We start from the raw sequence: 24,582 nt of genomic DNA on the forward strand, positions 1-24,582 counted from the left end.
AATTTACCTTAAGTATATTGTCTTCCCAAACCTGATGGAACATTTAAAAAAATATTATTATAGATATAATTATTTTCAAGACAAATTTTTCGAATTAATTTCATTTTTTTTCCATTCCCTTGAATATATAAATGTTTTTTTTTTTATTTCATATTTTTTTAACGGGAACAAACCAGTTTATTCGTGGGAGTTTGTTAATAATTGTTATGTTTGTAACGCCCACATATATAAATGTGAGAAGGCTCGCGATCAAGTATATCGAGTAATAATATCGAGATGTAATTCCGTTTCTTTTAGAAAAAAACCATTTTCTTTATCAATTATTACCATAATAGAAAACGGCGCTATTATTTTTTTTATTGTTTTTATTTTTCAGGATCGGCTTTAGAAAAAATGGTACACGGGGGGCGAATTTGGAATAGATGGCATTTTAAATATTTTCAAAGAAATTTTTTTTATTAATTTTCCATTCGAAGAATGAATAGTAAGAGCCAAAAGTTTTTAACGTGTTCAAATGAATGAAATTTTTTTAGCAACTTTTTTAAATACGAATTTTATTAATTATAATTGTTTAATTTACTGTTATATTTTAAATCGTCATTAAATTAATTTTGGCAATCCGCCCTATACAATGAAAAAAAAATTAATTTGATTCAAATAATCAGTTACTTGACTCGTTATCAAATAAATATTTATTTGTTTCAAATAAATTTTAATTCAGTTGAATAAAAATTTTATTTGCGCTATATAAAATTTTATTTCTAAATAAATTTTTTTATTTAAAACAAATAAAAATTTATTAAACTCTAGGTGTAGCCAGCCATGATTTGAAAATCAAAATCTTTCGTTTGAAAAGTAAGAATTAAAATTAAATTTAAAAAAAAATAATGAATAACTCCTTTATTTTTTTTTATAATAAATAAACAAGAGGAATAATGAGGTGAATTCTTTTTTAAAAATGTATAGCAAAAATTATGCAATGCATTTATATACATAGAGTGATTCGATTATAAAATCATTTTAATTACATGTTTCAAGATCATGTGTGTATATAATGTGAGAGTAATTATCTTTCATTTGATTTCCATGTATAGAGAGTTTGAATAGAAAAAGAATTTTTTTTTTTTTTTAAAAGTATGTGTGGCATAAAAGAATTTATATACAAATTCAATCGTTTCACATGTAAATGAAATATAAAATAAAATAAAATATATACCTACATAAAAAAAATAATTTACATAAGAATACATATGTTACAAAAATTTATCTTTTTAAAAATATTGTTCCTCTTGTTTATAGAAAGTAGAAACAAAAAATTTAATTTTCTTTTAATCATATTTTAATGAATTTCTTTTTGTATAATTTTTATTAAATTTTTTATATAAAAAATTGAGTTTGGAATTTATTTAGACACTATTAATTAAATATACTTTCTTAATTTGAATCAGTGAAATTTGACTGGTGAAATTTCACTGATTCAAATTAAGAGAGTAGGTGAATCAATAAAAAATAAAAAAAAATATGAAAAATTTTTTCAATTTTTTTTTTGCCATGATGAAAAATGCAGATTTTTCTTGTTCCCTCTATTGTATAAGAGGAGGGTACATTATATATAAAGTACTAAACATATGTCAGTATACTTAAGAATGTTGAGAGTTTGATAAAGAATTTGAATATATTAAGGAGATATTTTGGCTGTGTGAAAAAATGAAATGGTTTCACAAAAATTTTTTATATACATTTAGAGAGAAGAGGAATAAAGTTCTAAGGGACCGACTCTTTCTATGTTTGGTGTTCGTAAAATTTATGCTTCCTGCCTGCCGTGACTATATATTTAATACAAAGATGAATTAGAGTTGCGCTCACAATAATGCAATCACGCGCAACACTTGAATAGAGCAAAAATCATATATAACGGCTTATCCAAGGGGATGGCCAAAAGGGTATTTGCCCCCTCCCCCCATTCCCCCCTGAAAGCCTCCTTCAAAAGCCTTGTCTGGATTCGTCACTGTGAATATGTTTGTTCTTAAGAAAAATATACGCAGAGCACTGTGAAAAATGTTATTTGTTATAATAAAGAATAATTCAATAACAAGTAAATTTTCAAATTAATGTTTCCAAACTAAATTTTTCATTTTAATAATTGACAAAAATTATAAATGTAAAATTTCTATTAATAATTCAGTGTAATAATATTAAAAGGTAAAATGAAAATTTTAAATTATTACTTGAGTTGACGCATTTTTTTTTTTTTTTTTTTTTTAAATATAATCATTTCATTCAACGTGTTTTCTAATTTTGAATTCGACATTTATTATACCTACATGTAATTTGCAGAGAGAAGCAGACAAGATAACTATTGTAACGCGTATATACTCTCGGCCCTGCTCTAAAAACACAGGCGAAACCGACGAAAATTAATAGAGATTGATGCTACCATGCCCGCATCAATTTATGACTTTCCTTCTTTAACTCCCTATACATTTGGTCCATATACGCACTTATATGGTCTCTTTCTCTAATTCTTGTGATTCATTGAAACAAAAATATAATAGAAATTTTTTTTTTTATTAAACTACCCGCATATTTGAAAGTTATCTACTTTTACTATTTTTTTCATTAAAAAAAAGTAATTATTCGATCGATCGCATAAAAATCGTAAATTTGAACAAAATTTCCTGAATGAATTTCCAAAGGGGGAATTTACTTTTGGTAGTCTTACTCTCCTTGTAATACTCGGTAATACACTAATGTAATATGTATTACAATGTTTTTAAAACATTTTTCCACATCCTAAAACCATATTTCACTATAAAAAAATTAAAAAACATAATTTTTGACTATATTACTTTTTTTTAAATTTTTGTATTTTTGGAAAAAGTTGAAATTTTTCATATACGAATGATATCAAAATCATAAAAAAGAAACTAAAAAATTGGTAATGATAAATATAATAATTTTATATCGTAGTTTTAAATAAATAATATTGACGGAAAATAAATTCATATACAAAAACAATAAAAATTTCACTGATCCCTTTCCATAAAATTTTTGATGCAAAAAGTGAGTCTCTGATTTAATTACATACATGATGATTACTAATCATCATTTTAAGTTAAAATTAACTAATTATTAGCTAAATTCATTTTTAAATAAAGTAATTAAAATTTAAGATGTGCCTGAAGTTCTGAATATTCAAATGAACAAAAAATTTGTTTACCACTTTGTTTTAACTTCAAATTTTATTATAAAATATTGGTTTCTCTATATCAAAAAATAAGTGGAAAACTTATTAAATTTTTAATGTACCTTTTTATTTTTATTGATGTAGTAAATTTAAAAAAAAAATTTATAAACCAAAAAAATTATTTTGTTCATTTGAACGTTTAGAACTTCAGGCCACATCTACTAATTAGTAAATAAATAATTAAATAATAAAATTAAAGCGGGGTCTGTATTCATTACACGGACGTAGAATTTTGATCGTGACAACGTCTTTTTTAATTAATTAAAATATATTTTATAAGATTTTTATTTATTATTTATTTTATACTTAAACACACTGAAAAAAAATCTATTTGAATCAAATACTTGACTATTATCAAATAAATATTTACTTGAACTAAATAATTTTTATTTGAATTAATTAAATTGTATTTAAACCAATTGTTTTTATATTTGAAACAAATACTATTTAATTGACTCAAATAATAATAACAATAATAATAATAATAATAATAATAATTATTATTATTATTAATTATGAGTAAGACGTTATCACGTCAAAAAAAATACAACTATATTTTTTGTAATAAAATTTTTCCAATAAATTAAAATATTTACCTTAATAACGAATTTTCAGCTTCAAGGAGATTTTTTCAAACTAAATAGCCTTCGGAGATCCCTACTTTCAAGTTAAATTTTCATTCAGAAAATGTGAAAAATAACCGTAAAATGTCCCTCTATGTCAAAAATATTTTTTTATGCAAATTATTATTTTTTATCTCCAAATTTTTTTGCAACGTTTCTTGATCAATAAATTTTTGAAAAAAAATTTATGGGCAAAAAATTAGTTATTATTTTTTGAGTGAGAAATATATTTTTTTTCAATCGTTGATCATAAACGTTGTAAACTTCAAAGGCATATATATATATATATATATATGCTTCGCGCGCCAACCCCCATTCTCTAAAATTTTTGAGACAAATTCTGAACGGTACGTGAATTGCATGGTAGGCGAGTACAGCGAATTCCAGCGTAGTGTCGAAATTTCCCCCCCCCCCCTCCCGCACCCTAAATTTAGAGGTTAAGATCGTTTCAAGACTCTGAATATAGCCGCAAGTCCCCCCTCCCTTCTCTTGACTTGCGGCTATATTCAGAGTCTTGGAACAGCGGCGGCGGCGTTGGCGGCGATATCTTTTTGTAATATAGGTAGATATATGTTATCTTAATATTCTAAAAATTAAATTGCCAAAATTAAAAAAAAATTAAAATATTGTTTCTTCATTGACAAAAAATTGTAATTTTCATGAAAATGAAACTTTTAATAGTTCAAAATGTTAAAAAATTAAATACACTCGTTTTTCTACTCTGTGTACTTTATTAAAAAAAAAAGGTATTTTCCAGTTTTAAGTAACCAAAAACAAATTACCTGTACGGTAGTATATGATTTTCATTATTTCATATAATATATTAAATCTTACATCAGTGTCAGAACACAAGATAAAAGATCTGCGTTGTTTCGTTTTTATAGTATATTATATGTATTATGGTAAAGAAAAATAAGACGTGAGAAATACTCGCTCGAAATAAAAAGACAAGGATCAACTAATAAAAAAAAATTTTTGCTTCTTTGGTATCTCACCGCTTTCAACTAATTTATGCGCATTTCACACGGCCTTCACTTTATAATTCGACTGAGGTTCAATTTCATGTAATTTATATTTTTCTGCAACTTTTTTTTTCTAGGTCAAAAGCATTCAAATCGATATATATATATATATATATATACTTATAGGTTTATTCGATGGTACATTTTTAATATATCGATTTCATTGATTATTTCTTCAATTAATTAAATTACAATTAATTAACTATATAACTTCAATTAATGATAATTGAATGTAACTTTAGTCGACAAGAGCCAATATTTGTTTTTATTATTTGTACTCCTGAACATATTTTTTTTAGTTGTTTCTGTAATTATTATATATTACTATTGATATAGTATATATTATTATTATATTATATATAAAATTTGAAATTTGTGATATTTGGATTTTATATTGAAAGCAAAAGGAAAAGTAAATTACAAGTGAGGAGGGGGGATACAAGTTTTTGGTGTCCTGAAAAAGAAATTTTCGAACTTGATTTGCCTTTTTAGGAAATCTGGGACGTAGACTGCGCATTTCGCTTCGAGATGAAAGAAAATTACTTCTGGCATAATAACATTGGAGTCAGAAAGCTTTTTTTTTTTTTTTTTAAAAAAATTCAAATTTAAAGAACTATTCTTCCCTTTTCTTACATTGTTTCTTATCTTTATTTCACTTCTATATTTGTTCGTGCTTTATCGTATGGGATATATACAATGACCTTATTTTTCAACTGTTAATTTTTTTTAAAAACTACATATAACTTTCTTTGTCGAATAAAACTTAATTATACAGAGAAAAAAAACTTGAACTCAATTTTGTTGCAGTTCAAAATGAGCCAATGCTAAACAACATAAAATGTGGCGCCACCTACGAGGCACATTTTTTATGCGTTTCAAATTTAGTAGCATAGTCCACTCATTTTGAGCTTAGTTTTTTTTTCTGTGTATTTATTAGGTACACGTAGAAAGGAAACGTTTTTTTTTTATTAAAAATATTTCTTTTCTATATTCATAATCAAAAAGTTATTATACTAATAATAATAATAATAATAATAATAATATAATAATAATAAATTGTAAATTGTATAAATATACAATATATATTATTTAAAAAATTTGTTTTATAAGAATTATATATTTTTGTTAAAAAAAAATATTTCACAAGCAAAAAAAAAAGAAACAATCTTGGAATTTCTTTTATACTTACAAAAAATTGAAGTGTTTTAATTGAAATTAATTTAGAAGGAGCGTATATGCATAAAAATAGTTTGCGCACGCTTTATTAATAACTCAATGGTATTGTTTCATTTTTATGAAGACATTGATCTCCGACATTTTGAGATGAAAGGCATATAATGTGCATATTTTTCAAAGTCAAATTATGGAAGATATATGGCTAGTGGCCAAATTCTAATTTTAATATATATTTGAAAATAGGAAAATAATGAAAATGTCTGCAAATAAGATATTGGTCCTTTCGTGTAATAGCTATTCTACATTCTTAGAAAATTTAAACATAACGTGGAATAAATTATTTTCATTTTTCAATTATTATATATAAATATATATTATAGTGTTGCAAAAATTGTTTTTATTTTTCTCAACATGCTTTTTTTTACTTTTTTGAAAACTTTTAACATTTACTTGTTGAGAGCCAAAAAAAAACCTTCAAGTTCAAAGGGGAAATTATTTACCTATATATTATTAAAAAATAATGCTGTTGGTTTTTTGGACTGGAGAATATTTTTAATTTAATATTTTCTTAGTTTATTTTATAAGTCAAATTTATTTTTGAGTTTCAATATTTTTTTCAAAAATGTATATTACCAATCGAAAGAGCATCAAAAAAGCTTTCGAAACCGATATTGATGAAAAAAAATTTTATTCTGATATTTAAGGAAAAAAAATTATTAAAACATGCGATGTACCATTTTTTTACCTTGATCACTTCACCTATGGGAATAAATATTTGATTCACTTTTTTTATTGCATTAGTAATTTTTAAGAATAGGTATTTATAGACCGAAAATTAGAATTCGTTCATTTGAACGATCAGAACTTCATTAGGTAGTTGAACTTCACACAATGTTTTCTTAAATATTAAAAAAATATTTCTAAATTATAAACTAAACGAAATTCAAAATTTTTTTTAAAAATTACAAAATAAAATATTGATATAAATAGAAACGTCTTGTTGACAAAATGCAAAAATTCTATATAATTTCTAAAAAAAACACGATATTTTTTTTATGCAAATTTTTTCGTAAAATAAAAAAAAATCAAATTAAATTCGAAAACAAAACAATTTTAATATTTTTGAATAGATCTTAAATATAAAAATCACCCATTAGCATACATATATACTAATAAATAATATCAAAATAAGGACAAGTGCGAGTATTTCAACTTTGGCACTTGAGGAAACGGGATGTCTGTCTTATATAGTGCTACAGAGATTTCTGAGAGAATTAATGGACCGTGATACATTACTGAGAGCAACACATAACGTAAGACTTTGCGTTGGAGAAACGCGCCACGCGGAATTAGGCCGCCCACGCTTTATTCCGATGTGCAAGAGACGCGTTCCCGTCGAAGAAGTATGATAAAAATTTTCTGGCCAGATGGGCAACAGTTGCGTAAGAATCGTATATATACAAGAGTTGTGGTTCATGCCAGAACAACAACGGAATATAACATATTAGTGTGTACCACCTACATTTACATCGAAAAAAAACAACGTAACATTTTAAATCGCAACAAAATACTATATTTTTAATGAACATTTTTTTTTTTTGAAACCAAAATACCAGAAAAATAATTTTTTAAATTTAAACAATTAAATGACACTGGCATTTTTCTTTTTCATAAAATAATATAAATTTATTTTAAATAATGTTTATAATAAATAAATCATAAATTAAGGGGTTATGATACTCTGGAGACCGAAAAAATAGGTGTTTTTTGTGATTGTTTTTTTAAAGAAACTATGAAGCCAATCAAAATTATGATTTGAGGACTTTATTGTACATTTATCGAAGTGTAAAAAAAAAATAATTATTATTAAATTTCATGGTGTTTTGCAGGCGCTGCAGCCGATTTTCGTAAACTCATTCTTGGCGGAAAAGCTCCGCGGCCGCACCAACCATTCCTGTAAATTTTGAAATATAATTATCAAAATTGTTTCTTATTCCTTATTACGAATGAACTATGCAATTAAAAAAAATCCTATGCTTTTCTTTAAACAATATATTATTAAAGATGTGTGAAATATTTGAACTTAATCGGTTGGAAATTGTAAGAGTTATTGGTGCGGCCAACTCGAAAAATGTAGTTTTGAGATAATCGCGTTTAAAGTTTTAAAAAAGCATACATAATTTTTAAATACCTTTAATCTGCAATACCTACACCATATAATTGGCCTTTCTGATTCTGCCGTACTAAGGAAGAATTTAGGTAAGCGCCATTTCAGTCAAACTGTGAAAATCAAGAAAAACTGTTTGCATTAAGAACCCTATAATATAAACTAAAAAATTTGTTTAATTTAACTTCACATACTGAGTAAAGTGATAGTGCCCTATTTAAATATGTAATAAAAAGTTCATTATTTAAACAAATTATATGAAAAAATGGACATACGTGTTTTTCTGAAAACAAATACGAAATACGAGCTAGGATCGCTGATCAGATGAAAGAATAGCGTAAGCCCCAATGACTTCACGCGATAGGGTAGCAGTTTTTACATATATTGAATGGCGCTTACGTGGTGGGCTCGACTCACTTTTTGATCGAAGAACTTAGGTTTATCCAAGCAAAGCAAATCCGTGGTTTTTTATGTCGTAACCAGCGTTCAGCTTCGATCACGTTTTTGATAGAAAAATCACGCGAGTGACTTTGGCGTAGTTTTTCTTACTTATATCTTATACTCGAGCTCGAAGCTTCGCACGATTTTTAGACTACGTAAGGTACTTTCCTTAAGTTTTTGTCAAGTATTCTTTCATTTTCTGGAGTTTCTAAGATTTTTAATAACAATTTTTTACAACAAATAATTTTTTTAAATAATTTAAACTACAACTATCAGATGCAGCTTTTTTTAACGAATCCATTGATACCAAAAACTCTCTTTTCGTCAAAATATTGCTTACCTAAGTTTTTTCTTAATACGGCACGATTAATTTAATTTAATAGTTTTATGTAAAAACCAGCTACTCCCGAATAACTTTAATTTTAAACCAAAGTAATTAATATTGTCTAATTATTTTTTCGTTTTCGTTTTAAAAACGTTGCGGACTTCAGCATGATCATAATCTTTCACTATGTTACTTTTGAGACCACAAGGTACCATTTAAGGCAAAAAAATCGATTTTTTGAAAATCCTCGAATGTCATAACCCCTTAACATAATAAGAAAATAGCATGTAAATTTTATTTTTAAAAAATTCGTTTTTTACATTTTAACTAAGGCGACCAAGTGATAAATTCAATTATTTATTTAAATTTTATTAAATTTACTACACTGAGAAAAATAATTTCGTAATAATAAGAAAATAATTTAGTTGAGCTTTTTTAGTTGGCGTTACTAAAATATGGTTGTCACAACAGAATAGAAAGTGGCAATAAATCGGGAAGTTTAGTTGGCTCTACCAAAAAATATATTTGAAGCTTTCATGTTTACGAACTAAATAGTTTGGTTCCCAGTACTAAATATCTGACATGCTGTATTGCGCACGCGCTCTTCTCGTAAATATGGCGTCGCTTCCCATTCACGGGATGTCAACATTAACCACATTTTTTAAAAAAAAAAGTTTGTGTAGTGAAAATAAATAAATAAAACTTGTTACAAGAACGAAAGTTTTTTTCCAGCTTTTATACATTGTGAAAATGATTTAATCTCAAATTGTTAGTAGGATTCGTAGAGTACTGGTCAGCGTTCTCGACTAGCGTTGCGTAGTCTGAGGGTTCGAGCCCCAGCAGTGTTAGGTTTTTTCCGCGATAGAAATTAATTTAAGTAGGCATAGGTAGGTTATATAAAGAGAAAAGGGTGAAACAAAAAAATAAGTTGGTTGAGAAAACAAAAAAAAAATTTTCATTTAACTAAATTTTTTGTTTGCTTAAAAACAATAAGTTAGTTGTGCAAAACAAAAAATTTGGTAGACCGAACAAAATGATTCAACGAAAAAATTTAGTAGCCCGAACCAAACGGATTAGTTGCACATATATCAAATAAAAAATTTGGTAGAGAGAACCAAACTTTGGTAGATGATACTAAACATTTTTCTCAGTGTATTATTTCTTTAGAAACGAAATTTTTACTTCTTGTAAATTTTTTTTGTTAGAGGTAATTATTGAATATAATTTCAAACATAAAGTTTCAAAAAAAAAACTTCTGCGAATTATTTTTTCAATTTTGCGTGTATAATAATTTAAAAAAAAACACAGAAACAATTGATTAATGCTCGTGTTGAAAAAATTGTTTTCGATGATTATGTATCTATGTGTTTGCCTCGTAAAATGTATTTAATAAAACGTATATTCGGTCAATCGAATTCCCGAGGTCGATTACTTAATAGAAAATACATAAAAAGTCGAGAATCTGCATTTTTCATAATTTATTATCGATACTTGCAAACCAAGATTCACTGACTAAGCTGGTTGGCCTCTAACATCACTAAAGAAAGTGTCATTAGTAAAACATGTTTTAGTTATTTACAAAATAGAAATTCTTTTTAAAATTAAAATATTATTGTACAAATTAAAAAAAAAACACTAAAATTTAAACACAAAATCCAAATTTTTAATTAAGGCATAAATAGGAGTAAATTGATAAAATCGGGGGGAAAAAGGTTCTTGCAAAATTTCTCTTCCTATTATATTAATAATTTTGTCCTACTTTATCCAAGTTTCTTTTTAATAATAAAAAATAACAACTATTTTTATAATTTAAAACTATTATTTTTTACGAATATTATATTTATATTAATATATCGAGAGATATAATAATGTACAGCATAAACAAAGTATAATAATTTGATTTCGTTGCAAAAAAAGTTAATTTTTGTTATAGCTTTGACTTCACTTAAAGACTCCGTATCTCGTGATAAGTTTTCCAGATAGGCTCTACTTGTATTTCACGACGCGCAGTATACAGAAAAAAAATATTTTGCATTTTCAAACTCAAGTTTGTATTTTAATTTCTCTCATTAACATAAGAATTTTTAAATTAACCTATTTTTTTAAATTTCAATTAAAGTAAAAGTTGCATTAAATTGTTTAAAGACATATATAAAATTCATTGTTCGTTGATGATTGTATAATCTTAAACTTGAAAAAATGGGAACTTATATGATAAAATTATATTTTCAAGATATAAGAAGGATTATCTGCGAAATACGCAATATGCAGCCGTTTCAAACGTAAATTAAAATTTTATAGTTTTCTATTTATATATATATAAAAGCTATGTGTGTGTGTGTGTAACATGCAAAAAAAACAATGTAAATGTGAAACACCTGTTTTAAAAATAAAAAAATATTATATTATTATTTAGAGTGTCCGCACCAAATTTTTTTTCATAATAACTAAATAATCATTAATTAAATTTAAAAAGGGAAAACAATTTTTATAGCTGTTTTATTTTTATACTGCATTTTATTTAGTTCAAATAAAAAATCTATATATACGCCATATAAAATTTTAATTTAAAACAAATAAATATAATAAATCGTTATTTAGCTCTGGTAATTTGAGATGGTATTTATTTCAAATAAAGAAAATATTGGTCCAAATAAAGTTTATTTAATGCAAATAAAAATTATTTCATACAAGTAAATTATTTGCTTATAATTTTAAATATCATTTAACCATATAGTAGACTATATAAAACCAACTGAGGAACATCCTCGGCTGAAATATATGGGTCAGTGGGTATGTTGTTCGCTATATAAAAGCATATATATAACCCTTTGTCGCGAGAGACTCTGATGGGCTAAACCCAAAGAATGTGCTGAGAGTTTTAGAAACACACACAAACACACATACATTAATATATTGTACATGTGGAGGCCAAAATACCGGCTGAGGAAATCAAAGTCAACATGTGGTTATAATCGCGTAGGAAGTTCGTTTTTAAAACAAAGACTCTCTGTGTGGAAACGAGTATTTTATATATATATATATATATACTTACAAAAAAAATTAAATATATAACTGGCTAAACTTACGTATAGGCTTTTTCTAAATCAACCATTTTTTTATATTAAATAAAAATTTTTTTAAAAATATTTCTTATATTTATATACAGGGTGATCAAAATGTACCAGACTCATCTAAAAAAAACTTTTCTAAATTTTGTTTAAAAACAAAAAAAGTTGGTTTAGGAAAAAATTTTCTTTTGAGAGTATGGTACATTTTGATCACCCTGTATATTTATATTGTCCCATTTTTAATTTTTAGTTTCGTTTATAAAAAGTTTTTATTTATTTCTATAAATTTTATTTTTAAATTTTTTGTTCTGTATAATGCAACCAGTGGAATTAAAAAAAAATAAAAAAATACACGAATTCAGAGTAGGTGTGCCTGCAAGGGCACATTAGGATATCAACACGAAAACGAGGAAGATGTGATAAAATTCTTATGTAATATTCTCTTTTTTCATAAGCAACTCTGTCAATTTGGAAAATAGTGAAAAAAAAATTTCAAAATTGATAAATAAAATATTTTTCTCTTTTTTGTATAGAAAGAACAGTAAAATTTCCATTAAAAAAGGCGTAAAATTCATATTATAGGGTAGAGTGGGTTGAAGCAGATTGCTTATAGAGAATTTTAGTATATTTTTTTTACATTTGATTTTTAATGAGGCGTAAAGTAAAATAATCAGCTTCTTATTATTAAAACTTATCGGAAAATACGCATAAATAAATACTGAAACTTATTGTACAAGGATTCGGTAGCAGAAAATACATAACAAAAAATTGGGACGCATGATTATGTTCTAAAAATCATTAGTCAGAATATTCATTTTATGGAATTTCATTTGCCATAATTATTTTTAAGTAGAATTTTTATTTATTCGAATTAGTATTTTGCAGAATTTTCATCAAACCAATTTTCTATATTACAGAATTTTTATTTGTTCGAATTTTTATTTGCTTGAATTTTCATTTAACATAATAGGCATTTTAAAGAATTTTTATTGGGTAGAATTTCATTGCATAGAATTTTCATTTGTTCGAATTATTATATGATATAATTTCCATATAACCGATTTTTCATACTACAGAATTTTTAATTAACCGAAAAATTATATAATAGAATTTCTAATTGATATAGAATTTTCATTTGTCCGAAATTGCAAATGGCCGAACAAATGAAAATTCTATATCAATTAGAAATTCTATTAAATGATTTTTCGGTTAATTAAAAATTCTGTAGTATGAAAAATCGGTTATATGGAAATTATATCAAATAATAATTCGAACAAATGAAAATTCATGTGAAAGAAAATTCTCTGCAATAAATTTTTTTTAAAATGCCTATTATGTTAAATGAAAATTCTGACAAATAAAAATTCTGTGAAGTGAATTTTTGGTTATTATAAAAAAATTCAGTAATATAGAAAAACGGTTTGATAAAAATTCTGCAAAATACTAATTCGAAAAAATAAAAATTCGGTTCAAAAATAATTATAACAAATAAAATTCCATAAAATAAAAATTCTAACTAATGATTTTTAGAGCATAATCATGCGTTTAAAAAAATTGAGAATGTTTTTTAACCTCGGTTTTAACATACATATATATAACGCCCCATAAAGTTCTAGTTATAGTTCAAGGTTTTGTTCATGGGATTACTATTGAATGATTAGTAGGTGGGATTTCCCCTCCCCCCATTTATCTTTCACGTTATTTCACATATATTATATTCGAATGACAATGATATTTAAACCACAATTTTCTTTACGTTTTCTCCGTATGAATAAATTTATATATAAAATGAATTTAACGTCAATATATATTGACAATGATTGATGAATATAATCAATCTATAAAATTACTTGCGCGATGTTTCATATATTATTAATGCCATAAAGCATAATTGTCGAGATAATTTTTATTATTCCCTATATATATATATATGACCGATAAGTCTTTAATTATTTACTGATGGGAATTATATTGTCGATTATTCCCATTTCTCCAATAGATGAAAACAAGAAAAAAAATTTTAATGTAATAATAATTGTGTTTTGTAATAATTGATTAAATGTGTAATTTTTTTTAACGTTTGTCTCACGTGACCTTGTATTGTTATTTCAAACCATATTCCTTAGAGTTGATTCATTGTCATGATTTATTATTTTATTATTTTTATTAAGAATAATTATGATAATTTTTTCGATATAACGTAAAACTTAGGGAGATAATAATTAAATTCAAATTACGCTGCAATAGGTTATTTTTATATAAAAATTATTTTGTTTTATTTTTAAAAATATCACAAAACGCGTAGAAAATCTCTAAATCTAAATTAGTATCTATACTAATTTTTGATAAAACACTACACTGAAAAAAAATTTATTTGATTCAAATACTCGATTACTTGAGTATTATCAAATAAATATTTACTTGAACCAAATAATTTTTAATTGAATTAAATAAATTGTATTTGAACCAATAATTTTTGTGTTTGAAACAAATACCATATAATTTGACTTAAATAATAATTATTTGATACAAATATTATTTCTGCTGGAAAAGTGTGCAAAAGTGAAAACTTCGTAAGTCAGATTCTTTGATTAGTGTAACTCCGTATTTATTAATAACAATCGATAAATAAAATCTAATTCAACAGCGGAAATTAATGCAAACGCCTAATATGTATACAATAAAATATTCTATTTGCAGACCCAAGTTTAACAATACATTATTTACTAAGTTACTCATTTTTATTTAAATAAAATACATACAATATTAATATTATTACATTTAAAATAGAGTTTTTTAGAATTATATGAAGAATAAAATTAAGAAATAAATAAAAACAAAGATTTAGTTTAAAAATTGTTTTCTTCGAGATTTAGTTTCGGCAAAACTTTTTTGTCTATTGATTCAGCCTCCGCAGCTTCAATTGAAAGCAATGCTAAGTTACTTAGGCGATTTTGACTACAACTGTTTCTTAGATAGTTTTTAATTATTTTTAATTTCGAAAATGATCTCTCAGAGGATGCAACGGTTACAGGAAGTGTTAAAAATACTAGTAGAGCAGTTATTACCTCAGGAAAATTTGAAGCTAACGTATTATTCTCAATAATAAGAAAGTGTGCAAAACTGCACATTGTTAAATAGGTTATCCTTTCTGAAAAATGACAGTTCGAGATAATCGAATTCGATTATGTATCGAAATAAAATGCATGAAAATGTAGAATCTTAATAGAAGGGCGACCACAACTTTTAAATAATGTACAAAGGAACATCTGAAATGTTTCGGTCTGCTGATACACTATAATTTTTTTACTAATACGAATTTGTACTTTCTATATATATCATAAATGAGATTCTAAAATATAAATAATGAAATGATAACACGTGTATACCAGTAATGTATATATGTACTTACAAAGTGCTGGAAATGATAATAATTGTTGAACGTCATGTCACCAATAGAAGAATGATCTTAATAATTTTAACACATTAATGATGATTTCTTCAATTTAAACGAATGTACTTATTGACACTTATACAAAAATATTCGACAAAGTAGAAGCTACTTTTGAAGCTGTACGATGTTTAGTATTACCAATAATGAAAACTAGGAGCGCTTCCTTCGCGTCACGTGACGATTTAAAATTTCTAAAGGCGCTCTCCAACCTTTTTGGCTGCCAGCAGGTTGCCATGGCAACGCATGAGAGTGAGTGCGACAGAAAATTTAAAAATTTGAATATTCAAATTTTCTGTCTCACTCACACTCGTGCGTTGCCATGGTAACCTGCAGTCAGGCAGACAGCCAAAAAGATGTGAGTGCGCCGTAAATATTAAATATTTTAAATATATTTTAAAAAAAAATTTTAATTTCTTTAGAGGTCAATTTTTAAATTTAAAAAGGCATTTTTTAAAAATTAATTATTAAAATATATATTTTATTATCAAAATAAGCAAAAAAATTACTTTACTTTAAAATATTTTACGTTTATTTTAGACAAATAAAAATATATTTGTCTATCAGAGTCTCGTAATTTTTTATTTGTTTAAAAAAAACATTTATTTAAAGTGTATATTTAAAATAAATAAATATTTTTTTGGCTCAAATATATATCTTTTCTCTAAATATTTTTTAAAAAAAGAAAAGTAAAAATTGTAAAAACAAAAAATTATTTTGAGAAATTATTAAAATGAGGAAAAATTGAAATTTTTATATCGAAATTCAAAGAAAATAAAAAAAATTGCTGCTTTAATGTACCAATTTATATAAAAAATTGAATATTTTTTCAATTTTGTAATAACAAACATATATGCGTGTCAAGATAATGTAAAATAATATTCCTTGAAATATGTCAGTTTTATTATGCTTTTTCGAAATGCTCTATGTTGTCAAATAACTATTTTTGACAGACAATGACAAGCTTTTAGCCTGTCGTATATTCTTCGACCACCCGTAACATACATTTTATATATTTCGAAAGTTATACATACATTTTACAGGGACTCAATTTGCTATTTTTACTCCTGTGTTGACTTTTGCAAAAAAAAAAAATTAACTGTTAATAATTTTCATTTTCATTAAATTTTTCATCCAATAGAATAATATTTCTATTTAGTGTAAAATTTTTAAATATCAGAATTTTTATATGTATGTATATATTTTGAAATTGGAGAAACGATTTTAAAATCAAAAATTGTTTAGAAGAATTTATTAATATATATATGCAAATATGTAATAACTGTAACGCTCATTATAAATGAGAATGAAATTATATAGTTGATATAATAATATGCGTGAATATATTAAGCATATCTATTGCTGATCTATAATAAAATGTCTGATATTATGAGTTAAAAATAAAACTTTGTGCTTTTGTTTTCTTGCAGATTATAATTAAATGAAAAAGAATAACAATGTACAGTTTAAATGTGAATGTGAATCCTAGTCCTTCGGCTGCCGCGGGTCTACTTGGTGTCGCGGCGGCCGAGGTCACTCCAAGGACACCGGAAATTGTAAATTCCCTTATCGCCATGACGAATCCCTTTGAGAGTTACAATAACGAAAAAATCAGAGATCGAACTGATTCGACGAGCAGTGGCGAACCCAGTCCACCTAGTGTTCAACATACCTGTAGTCAGCTTATTAAAGAAGGTAAGATATTGCACACGCGAAAAATGATCTTCCAAATCAATAAAAAAAAAAAAAAAAAAAAAAAAAAAAAAAAAAAAAAAAAAAAAAAACTAATTTCCTTAACAGGAAAAGTTAATTTGTCTGATTTGCTGCAGAAAAATTTTTTCTTTAATTTTTTTTTAGACGCATTTAAATATTATAATGAAAAAAAATTTATTTTCATTCAAATAATCAATTACTTGACTATTATCAAATAATTATTATTTGAGTCAATTAAATCGTATTTATTTCAAATACAAAAATTAATTATCCAAATACAGTTTATTTAATTTAAATAAAAATTATTTAAATATTTATTTGATAATAGTCAAGTAACTGATTAATTTAATAAAATACATTTTTTTCAGTAGGGTCAGTCGGGGTAAATCCGAACGGGGGGTAAATCCGAACGCTAATTATTTCAGCTTAATTAAAATTTTTAAAAATAAGTTCGATATGAGAATTTTTACCTCAGATCCTCTTGAAGAGATTCTAAGTATTATCCCATTTTTTGTTTGTTAATTAGCAACAGCATAAACAAAGATAACAAGTATTGCAAAAAAGATTGAAAATCAAAGATGACACTCTTTCAGTATTTTGTCTCGTATTTGAAGAAAAAGAAGCTAAAAATTCATTTTATTATTTATAATTGTTTGTTATGAATACTAGAACAGAAACTATATTTGATTTTTGCCTTCTGTAAAATTTTATTAATAATATCAGACCGTTCGTATTTACCCAAGAAAATTGGAAAACTGGGGTAAATCCGAACGGTATTTTTAATAATTTTTTTTTACATCAGAGCCACACAAAATTGTTTTTTTTTATTATACTATTATTTTAACATTATAAAAGTACATAGAAAAAAGTTTTTCTTTCTATATGTATCCTCGTTAGTAATTAATAAGCAGAAACCTAATCTCTATTCTCTCGAAGGAGTGTTTCAATTTTTTTGCCAAATGGTTTGTTGAAAAAAGTTTTTCAGGATCTTAATAAAATTTGGTATTCTACGGTTTTTGGGGTCGCTAATTACCAATTTGAAGTCAGTTTTTCAAAATTCAAAATGGCGGACGAGAATTAAAAAATTCATTGGATTCGCTCGAAAATTGTTACTCGGGGGGTTTCAGGGTTAGCAAATTTGATCATTTTTAAAAATAAGTTTTAGGAATGTCCGCCATTTTGAATTTAAAAAATTTGAGTTTTATTTTTGTATTTACATTCAATCACTCCAAAATACTTTCTGTACCAAGTTTTGCAAAAATCCGTTATGATTTGATAAAGTTATTGAAGGTTTTAATTGTGTAATGCATTTTAATTTTTAACCTGTTTGATTTTTGTATTTATATATGATGCATTATTACATAATAGGTTTATTATCGTATTTTTTTTGAGTTTTTATATAAGTTTAACAATTGCAATACTTTAAATTTATTTTCCCTAAGATTTTTCTGAAATACAGTGGCGTTCGTATTTACCCCCATATTTTAGGAAAGTTGCAAAGTATCGAGGTAAATACGAACGCTAAGTTTCCTGCGATTGTAATTTATCAAAAATTTTTTCTACCCCATAAAATTGTTCTATGGAAGTAAAGTAACAACTTCATGCACCAGAATACCGGAAGTATTTTTTTTTTAAAGAAAAAACTTATGTTATTGTTGAAACTTACTAAAAGCGTTCGGATTTACCCCGGTTGACCCTATATTACTAAAATTGATTTCCAGTGATTCAAATTTTTACCAGAAAAGAATTTTAATTTAAGGGAAAAATTTTATTTACAACAGAATATTATATTATCGAATTTAAAAAAAAAATCGATTTGTTGCAATTTTTACAAGAATAAATAAATTTCCTTTTAAAAAAAGTGGTACACTCCGAGCTTTGAATTTATGTAAATAAAAATGTATTTTATCACAAAATCAAAATTCAATTGATACAAAAGAAGAATTTTTTGAATGTAAACAAATTTTGCTATACATATATATACATATGCGTAATAAAGATTCAAAAGATTACTTCTGAATGAAGAAGAATAAAAAGTGGGAGATCATCGCAAAATTAACATATTTATTTATAGTGGCATCTAAAAATAGTTGGACCTGTTTAACATGAAGCTGCATAATTTTTCAGGATTAAAGCTGACTCTTCAAACAAAAAGAAGAGCACATGGTAGTGGCGATGAAAGCAAGAAAAAGACGAGAAAAGAAGATGGAAGTGCAGACGACGAAGAAGATGACGACTCCAATCCCAATAATCATTCTGTAGGAGTAGGACGTTAATATTTTCAAATTTGCAAAAAAAAAAAACATCATGAAAGGAAAATTTGCTCTTTTTCATTTTGTTTTAAAAACAAAATTTTCTCTAATTCACAAAGAAAAATTTTCTCGATACGTGGTTGCAATTTTATTGATAATATATATATATAAAAAAATGTATTTTTGATTTAAAGAATCAAAATTTTGCTAAATGAAAATTTGTTTAAATAAAAATCGTTTTTAGTAAAAATTTGGCAAAATAACATTTTTGTTATACAGGGTGTCTACTAGTCCTGGAAGTCCTGGAATTTGAAAAAATGTCCTGGAATTTGAATTTTTGTCCTTGAATTTTTTATATTTTGCTTTTAAATTTTCAAAAATTTCTAATTTTGTCAATCAAGTTAAAAAAAAATTCATTAAATAAGTAAAATGAAAATTTACTTAAGTAATTAATTAATTTTTTTAATAATTTCTAAAAACAATAGTTAAACTAAAAAATTTTTTATTCCTTAAAGTGTTTAATGTCCTGGAAAAATAAGAAATTTGTCCTGGAAAGTCCTGGAATTTTAATTCAGATTTTTAGTAGACACCCTGGTTATATGGATATTCGGTTATTTTAAAGATTTTATTTTTTTAGCAATAATAAATTCTTAATAAAAATTCTTCGTTATGAAAATTGGTTTAAATAAATATAAATAAAAAAAAATATAATTATAAATTATTTTATATTAGATACTTTTAAAAAGAATTTATTTTCTTTTCATCAAAAAATTAACTTTTTTGCAAAAGAAACTTTTGTTATAAAAACTAAATAAGAAAAGCAAAGAGATTATTTTTCATTTCCAATTAATGTAATAAATTTCAAGAAATTCAATAATACTTAAAAATTAAAAAATTTACATTTATAATGTATTTAGAATGAAAAATTTTCATTTCAGTTGACTCCAGAGGATGAGGAAAGACGACGAAGAAGACGAGAACGTAACAAAATTGCCGCCACAAAATGTAGATTAAAAAAACGTGAAAAAACGGTAATTCTTGTTCAAGAATCTGAGATTCTTGAGACACAAAATCACGATTTAAAAACACAAATTCAAGAATTAGAAACACAACGAAGAAGACTTGTCGATATGTTGAGTTTACATACGCCAACGTGTGTAAAACATGGTGGTTCTAGTGACACTTCCTATCAACAATATGCCGAGCCACTTCCTCCATTACCTAGTTATCAAGAAAATTTTTTATCACCAACTCTCAATCAAACGCAAAATTGCGTCACGGATTATCCAGTTAAAGTTGAAAATTTCGATAGTACAACATCGGATTATTATCGGCAAAATAGTCCTTATATACCAACATCGGATTCAAGTTGCACTGTCTAGTCGAGGAGCCGTTAATTTTTTTTTTTTTTTTTTTTTATAATAATTATTATTAATATTATTATCGGAGAGTCGTGGACTTTTGGATACAACGTGAATTTTCCAAGAAAGACACATGCCGTCACATCCACTTCCAAATATTACAAAAAATAACAATATTTGGCATAAGATATACAGTATTTATTTCTAAATTTAATCGCTAGCTTTATTATCTAATTGAATAGGAATAATATTTCTTCTCGAATTGTATTTTTTTTATATATACCTATATAGAACTTCCATATATGTAAAGGGCAATTAAAAATTTTTATTTGTTCTTTACTCTTTGTTTAGAAGGGAAATTAGGATTGCCAAAAAGAGTGGCGCAAATTTTGAAAATAAATCACCACAAGTCAACAAAAAAAAATTATCAAAAATAAAAAAAAAATTGTGGAAAAATTTAATTTCAGTTAAATTTTGGCGAATGTTATGGTAAAAAATATATATACATAAATTTAGATCATGTAAATGATATATAAAGTTGATAAAATGCCAAAAAGAAAATTGCTATATATATATTAATCGTCAATGTTGGCAATCCTTAACTCAATGGATCAGATATTTTTATAAATAGTCTCTTTTTAAAGTACGTTTCTGACCATTAAAGTCACTTTAAATTTTTTCTAGTTTTATATAATAAAAAAAATGTAATTACTCACGTTTTATTGTTATAAAAAAAATGTGGATTCCATTTTTTGCTAGTTATCGGATAGAAGTATTGGGAATCCCTCCTTTTCTTATTAATAAAAATAGATTAAAATACCTGAATAAATTTTCTTTGAAAGTTTTTTTAAAATAAAAATTAAATCAAATGAAATATAAATTAAAAAATATACATGAAAATCAAAAATATAATTTCTTGAAAATAGAAAAAATTATTTATAATGAAAATCTTGTTTTAATACCACAGGCTAAAAAATTGTTTATTGAATTTCAAGAAATGTTTTTTCAAACATTTATTATCAAAAATTCTGTTTTAATCAAAGAAACAATATTTTTAAAACAAAGAAGCAATTTTTTGAATTAAACAGTTATTTTGTCTGAAAGAAAATAATTTTTGAAACTTAAAAATTATTATATCCTCCTGTGTATTTGACTTACTTTTTTCTCAGTGAGTACATTGAATTTTTTATTGAATAATTTCGAAATTTAAATTATTTAACAATTTAATGAAAATCATTTTTCAAATTTAAGACAATTTTTGAATGGTCTCTTTACTGAGCTTCCGAGAATGAAAATTAAATTATTATTAGTTCCTATATATATAGTCGAACTGTAATAAAATACAGCAAAACGATTATAAGATAAATTTTCAGAATCTTTTGGGAAAGAACTGCGGGATACATTTTTAAATCAGTACTTAAAAATATCAAATTTTAATTTTAAAACAAAATTCATTAAAAAAAAAAAAAATTCTTTCTATTTAAATATAAACACTGTAAAAATGTTTATTTAGTTTTAATAATCGGTTACTTGATTATTAATTATCAAAAATAAATATTTATTTGAATTTAATAATTTTTATTTATATCAAATAAAAATTTCGAACCAATAATTTATTTTCTATTTGAAATAAATACCATTAAATTGATTCAAACGATAATTTGATACAAATAAATATTTATTTCACAAATAAATCTAGTCAAATAACTGATTATAAAAATCAAATAATTTTTTCTTCAGTGATCACAATTTTATTGAAAATTGAAATTGATAAAATAATTATGTTCTCTAAAATGAAAAATCATTATTTATATTTTTTAACTATTTTCGGAGGTTTTATAAATTTTTATTTTTATTATTCGAATAATTATGAGTGGACTATTTTTTTTTTTAAATGAAGATAAGAGATTATGCATTCCAAGTGAAAAGCAGAGAAAAGGAAGTCTGAAGTGCTGAAAATTAACAAAAAAAATAGTGGAAATTTTTTTTTTTATAGTTTACCTAAAAACAGAAATTTTTCTAAAAAAAAAAAAAATTATTCCAAATTGCTATAATTTAAATTGTATATTATGTACTTTTTTCCGATTTCATTTTTTTTCATACTATTCAAGTATCCAGCACTCTTTTCCGTAGAATAAGTTTTAATAATTATTAAGTCGCCCAGTGTATTTTATTAACAAACTTTTCTTCTTCCGTCTTTCGTAATAATTTTCTTGTACTTTCAATTTATTGAAACGTTCGAGGCGAACGTTACAAAAACATTCCTTCGTATACTAATAATACTACTGTGACATTCTTTAAGGCCTCATTTTTTTTTTTTTTTTAAATAACTACGCTTGTATAGAAAATTCTTAGGACAATGTAAGAAACGCGTTTTTTGTGATATTCCATAAAGTGATGATACTAAGTTCAAGATATTTTTTTCTTCTCAAGAAAAATTCAAATAGGGATTTTTAATAACAAAATTTTTCCTGTAAATGTTAAATGTAATTTTTTTTTAAACAAATATTTTAAAATCTAGTTTTTCAATGATAAATTTATTTATTTTTTTTTTTTAAATAAATGAACTGATCAGTTTAAAAGGTTTAATATCAAAAATAAATAACTTATTTGTTACAGTAAATATCACAAAATTCGCAGTGATATTTAAAAAGAAAAAAAAAGAAAAAAAAATGTGAAATAGATTTTATCATTACTCTGGTAATTGCAGGACATTACTTAAGAGTATAAACATGCGTGTAGTTTTTCAACTTTTGAAATCACACAAAAAGAGCCAGTGTATCAGGATGTTCTGTTTGATATTGATTACTATATGTATAATTACTATTATTATTAATTATGTATAAATCGCCAACAAGCGTTCAGAGGATACTTATAATTATACAATTTTACTGATATTTAATAATGTTATATATACGTATGCATATTTTATACTACACACAACCGCATATTGCTGTTAATGACTAATGAACTTTTAATTCTTTCTATATCACGTTTATATTTACATATAAATATAAATATATATTTTTTATTACATTTTAATACTCGCGAAAAATTGTAAAATTTATTTATTCAATTTTTTATGCGTTATTGAGAAAAAAAATTTAATTTTTTTTTAATGACAAATTAATTATAAATAATGAATTGAATATATATGTAATTTATTAATTCAATATAAATAATTAATTTAATTTTAATACATTAAATTATTAGCGCAAACATGATTTTTGTATATATGGTTCTTATCCTGAGTGTGCACTCGAACTTACAAAATTGTCTTCCAATATTGTTATTAAAAAAAATTACAAAATTAATTATATAGTAATTCTAAAGTTACTATAGATAAAAAAAAATCAATAGTAATTTTTTTTCTCAGTACAATCGCTAATTTATATATGACAATTTATTTTTATAAAATGTGAAATAGAAAGAGTTGAGAGAATTATTTTTTAATGTTATTTAAGAGAGTAAGTAAACCATGTGCCTCTAACGACATACCTCAATAATTTTGTGGTTAGTTACCTATATATATAAATTCAAATTACTCTTGCTATATAAAAAAAATTATTCAATTTAATTTCACAAAAATAGTATAATTCCATTTTACATATAAATAAAATTATATTTTCTAATTTAAAAAAAAAAATTTGTTAATAAATAATAATTGTATTTATTTAATTTAAAAAAGAATTTTATTTGTAATTAAACAAAATTCTCTTAATGAACACTTGAC

The 24,582-nt window shown here is 24.6% G+C and overlaps 1 protein-coding gene and 1 long non-coding RNA gene across 3 annotated transcripts in view; one reads left to right on the top strand and one right to left on the bottom strand.

Annotated features, from left to right (window-relative positions):
- The window catches only part of LOC127276853 (activating transcription factor 3), a 63,842-nt gene extending 42,569 nt beyond the window's left edge, over positions 1 to 21,273 (top strand). For both annotated transcript variants that reach the window (XM_051297537.1, XM_051297536.1), the window contains 3 exons: positions 16,954 to 17,218; positions 19,364 to 19,494; positions 20,427 to 21,273. In XM_051297537.1, the coding sequence (XP_051153494.1) occupies positions 16,981 to 17,218; positions 19,364 to 19,494; positions 20,427 to 20,870 (813 nt within the window). In that variant the 5' untranslated portion in view covers positions 16,954 to 16,980 and the 3' untranslated portion in view covers positions 20,871 to 21,273. The remainder of the gene's footprint in view (positions 1 to 16,953; positions 17,219 to 19,363; positions 19,495 to 20,426) is intronic.
- On the bottom strand, positions 7,819 to 15,758 carry LOC127276855 (uncharacterized). Its single transcript, XR_007842267.1, has 3 exons — positions 15,485 to 15,758; positions 8,280 to 8,348; positions 7,819 to 8,022 (listed from the first exon to the last, which is right to left on the bottom strand). It is a non-coding gene; the product is annotated as an uncharacterized LOC127276855 (long non-coding RNA).
- Positions 21,274 to 24,582: the final 3,309 nt, after the last annotated feature.

Source organism: Leptopilina boulardi, unplaced genomic scaffold, assembly GCF_019393585.1.
Source record: "Leptopilina boulardi isolate dan_hultmark-lab unplaced genomic scaffold, ZJU_Lbou_2.1 LbouV2_154, whole genome shotgun sequence".
NCBI lineage: Eukaryota > Metazoa > Arthropoda > Insecta > Hymenoptera > Figitidae > Leptopilina > Leptopilina boulardi.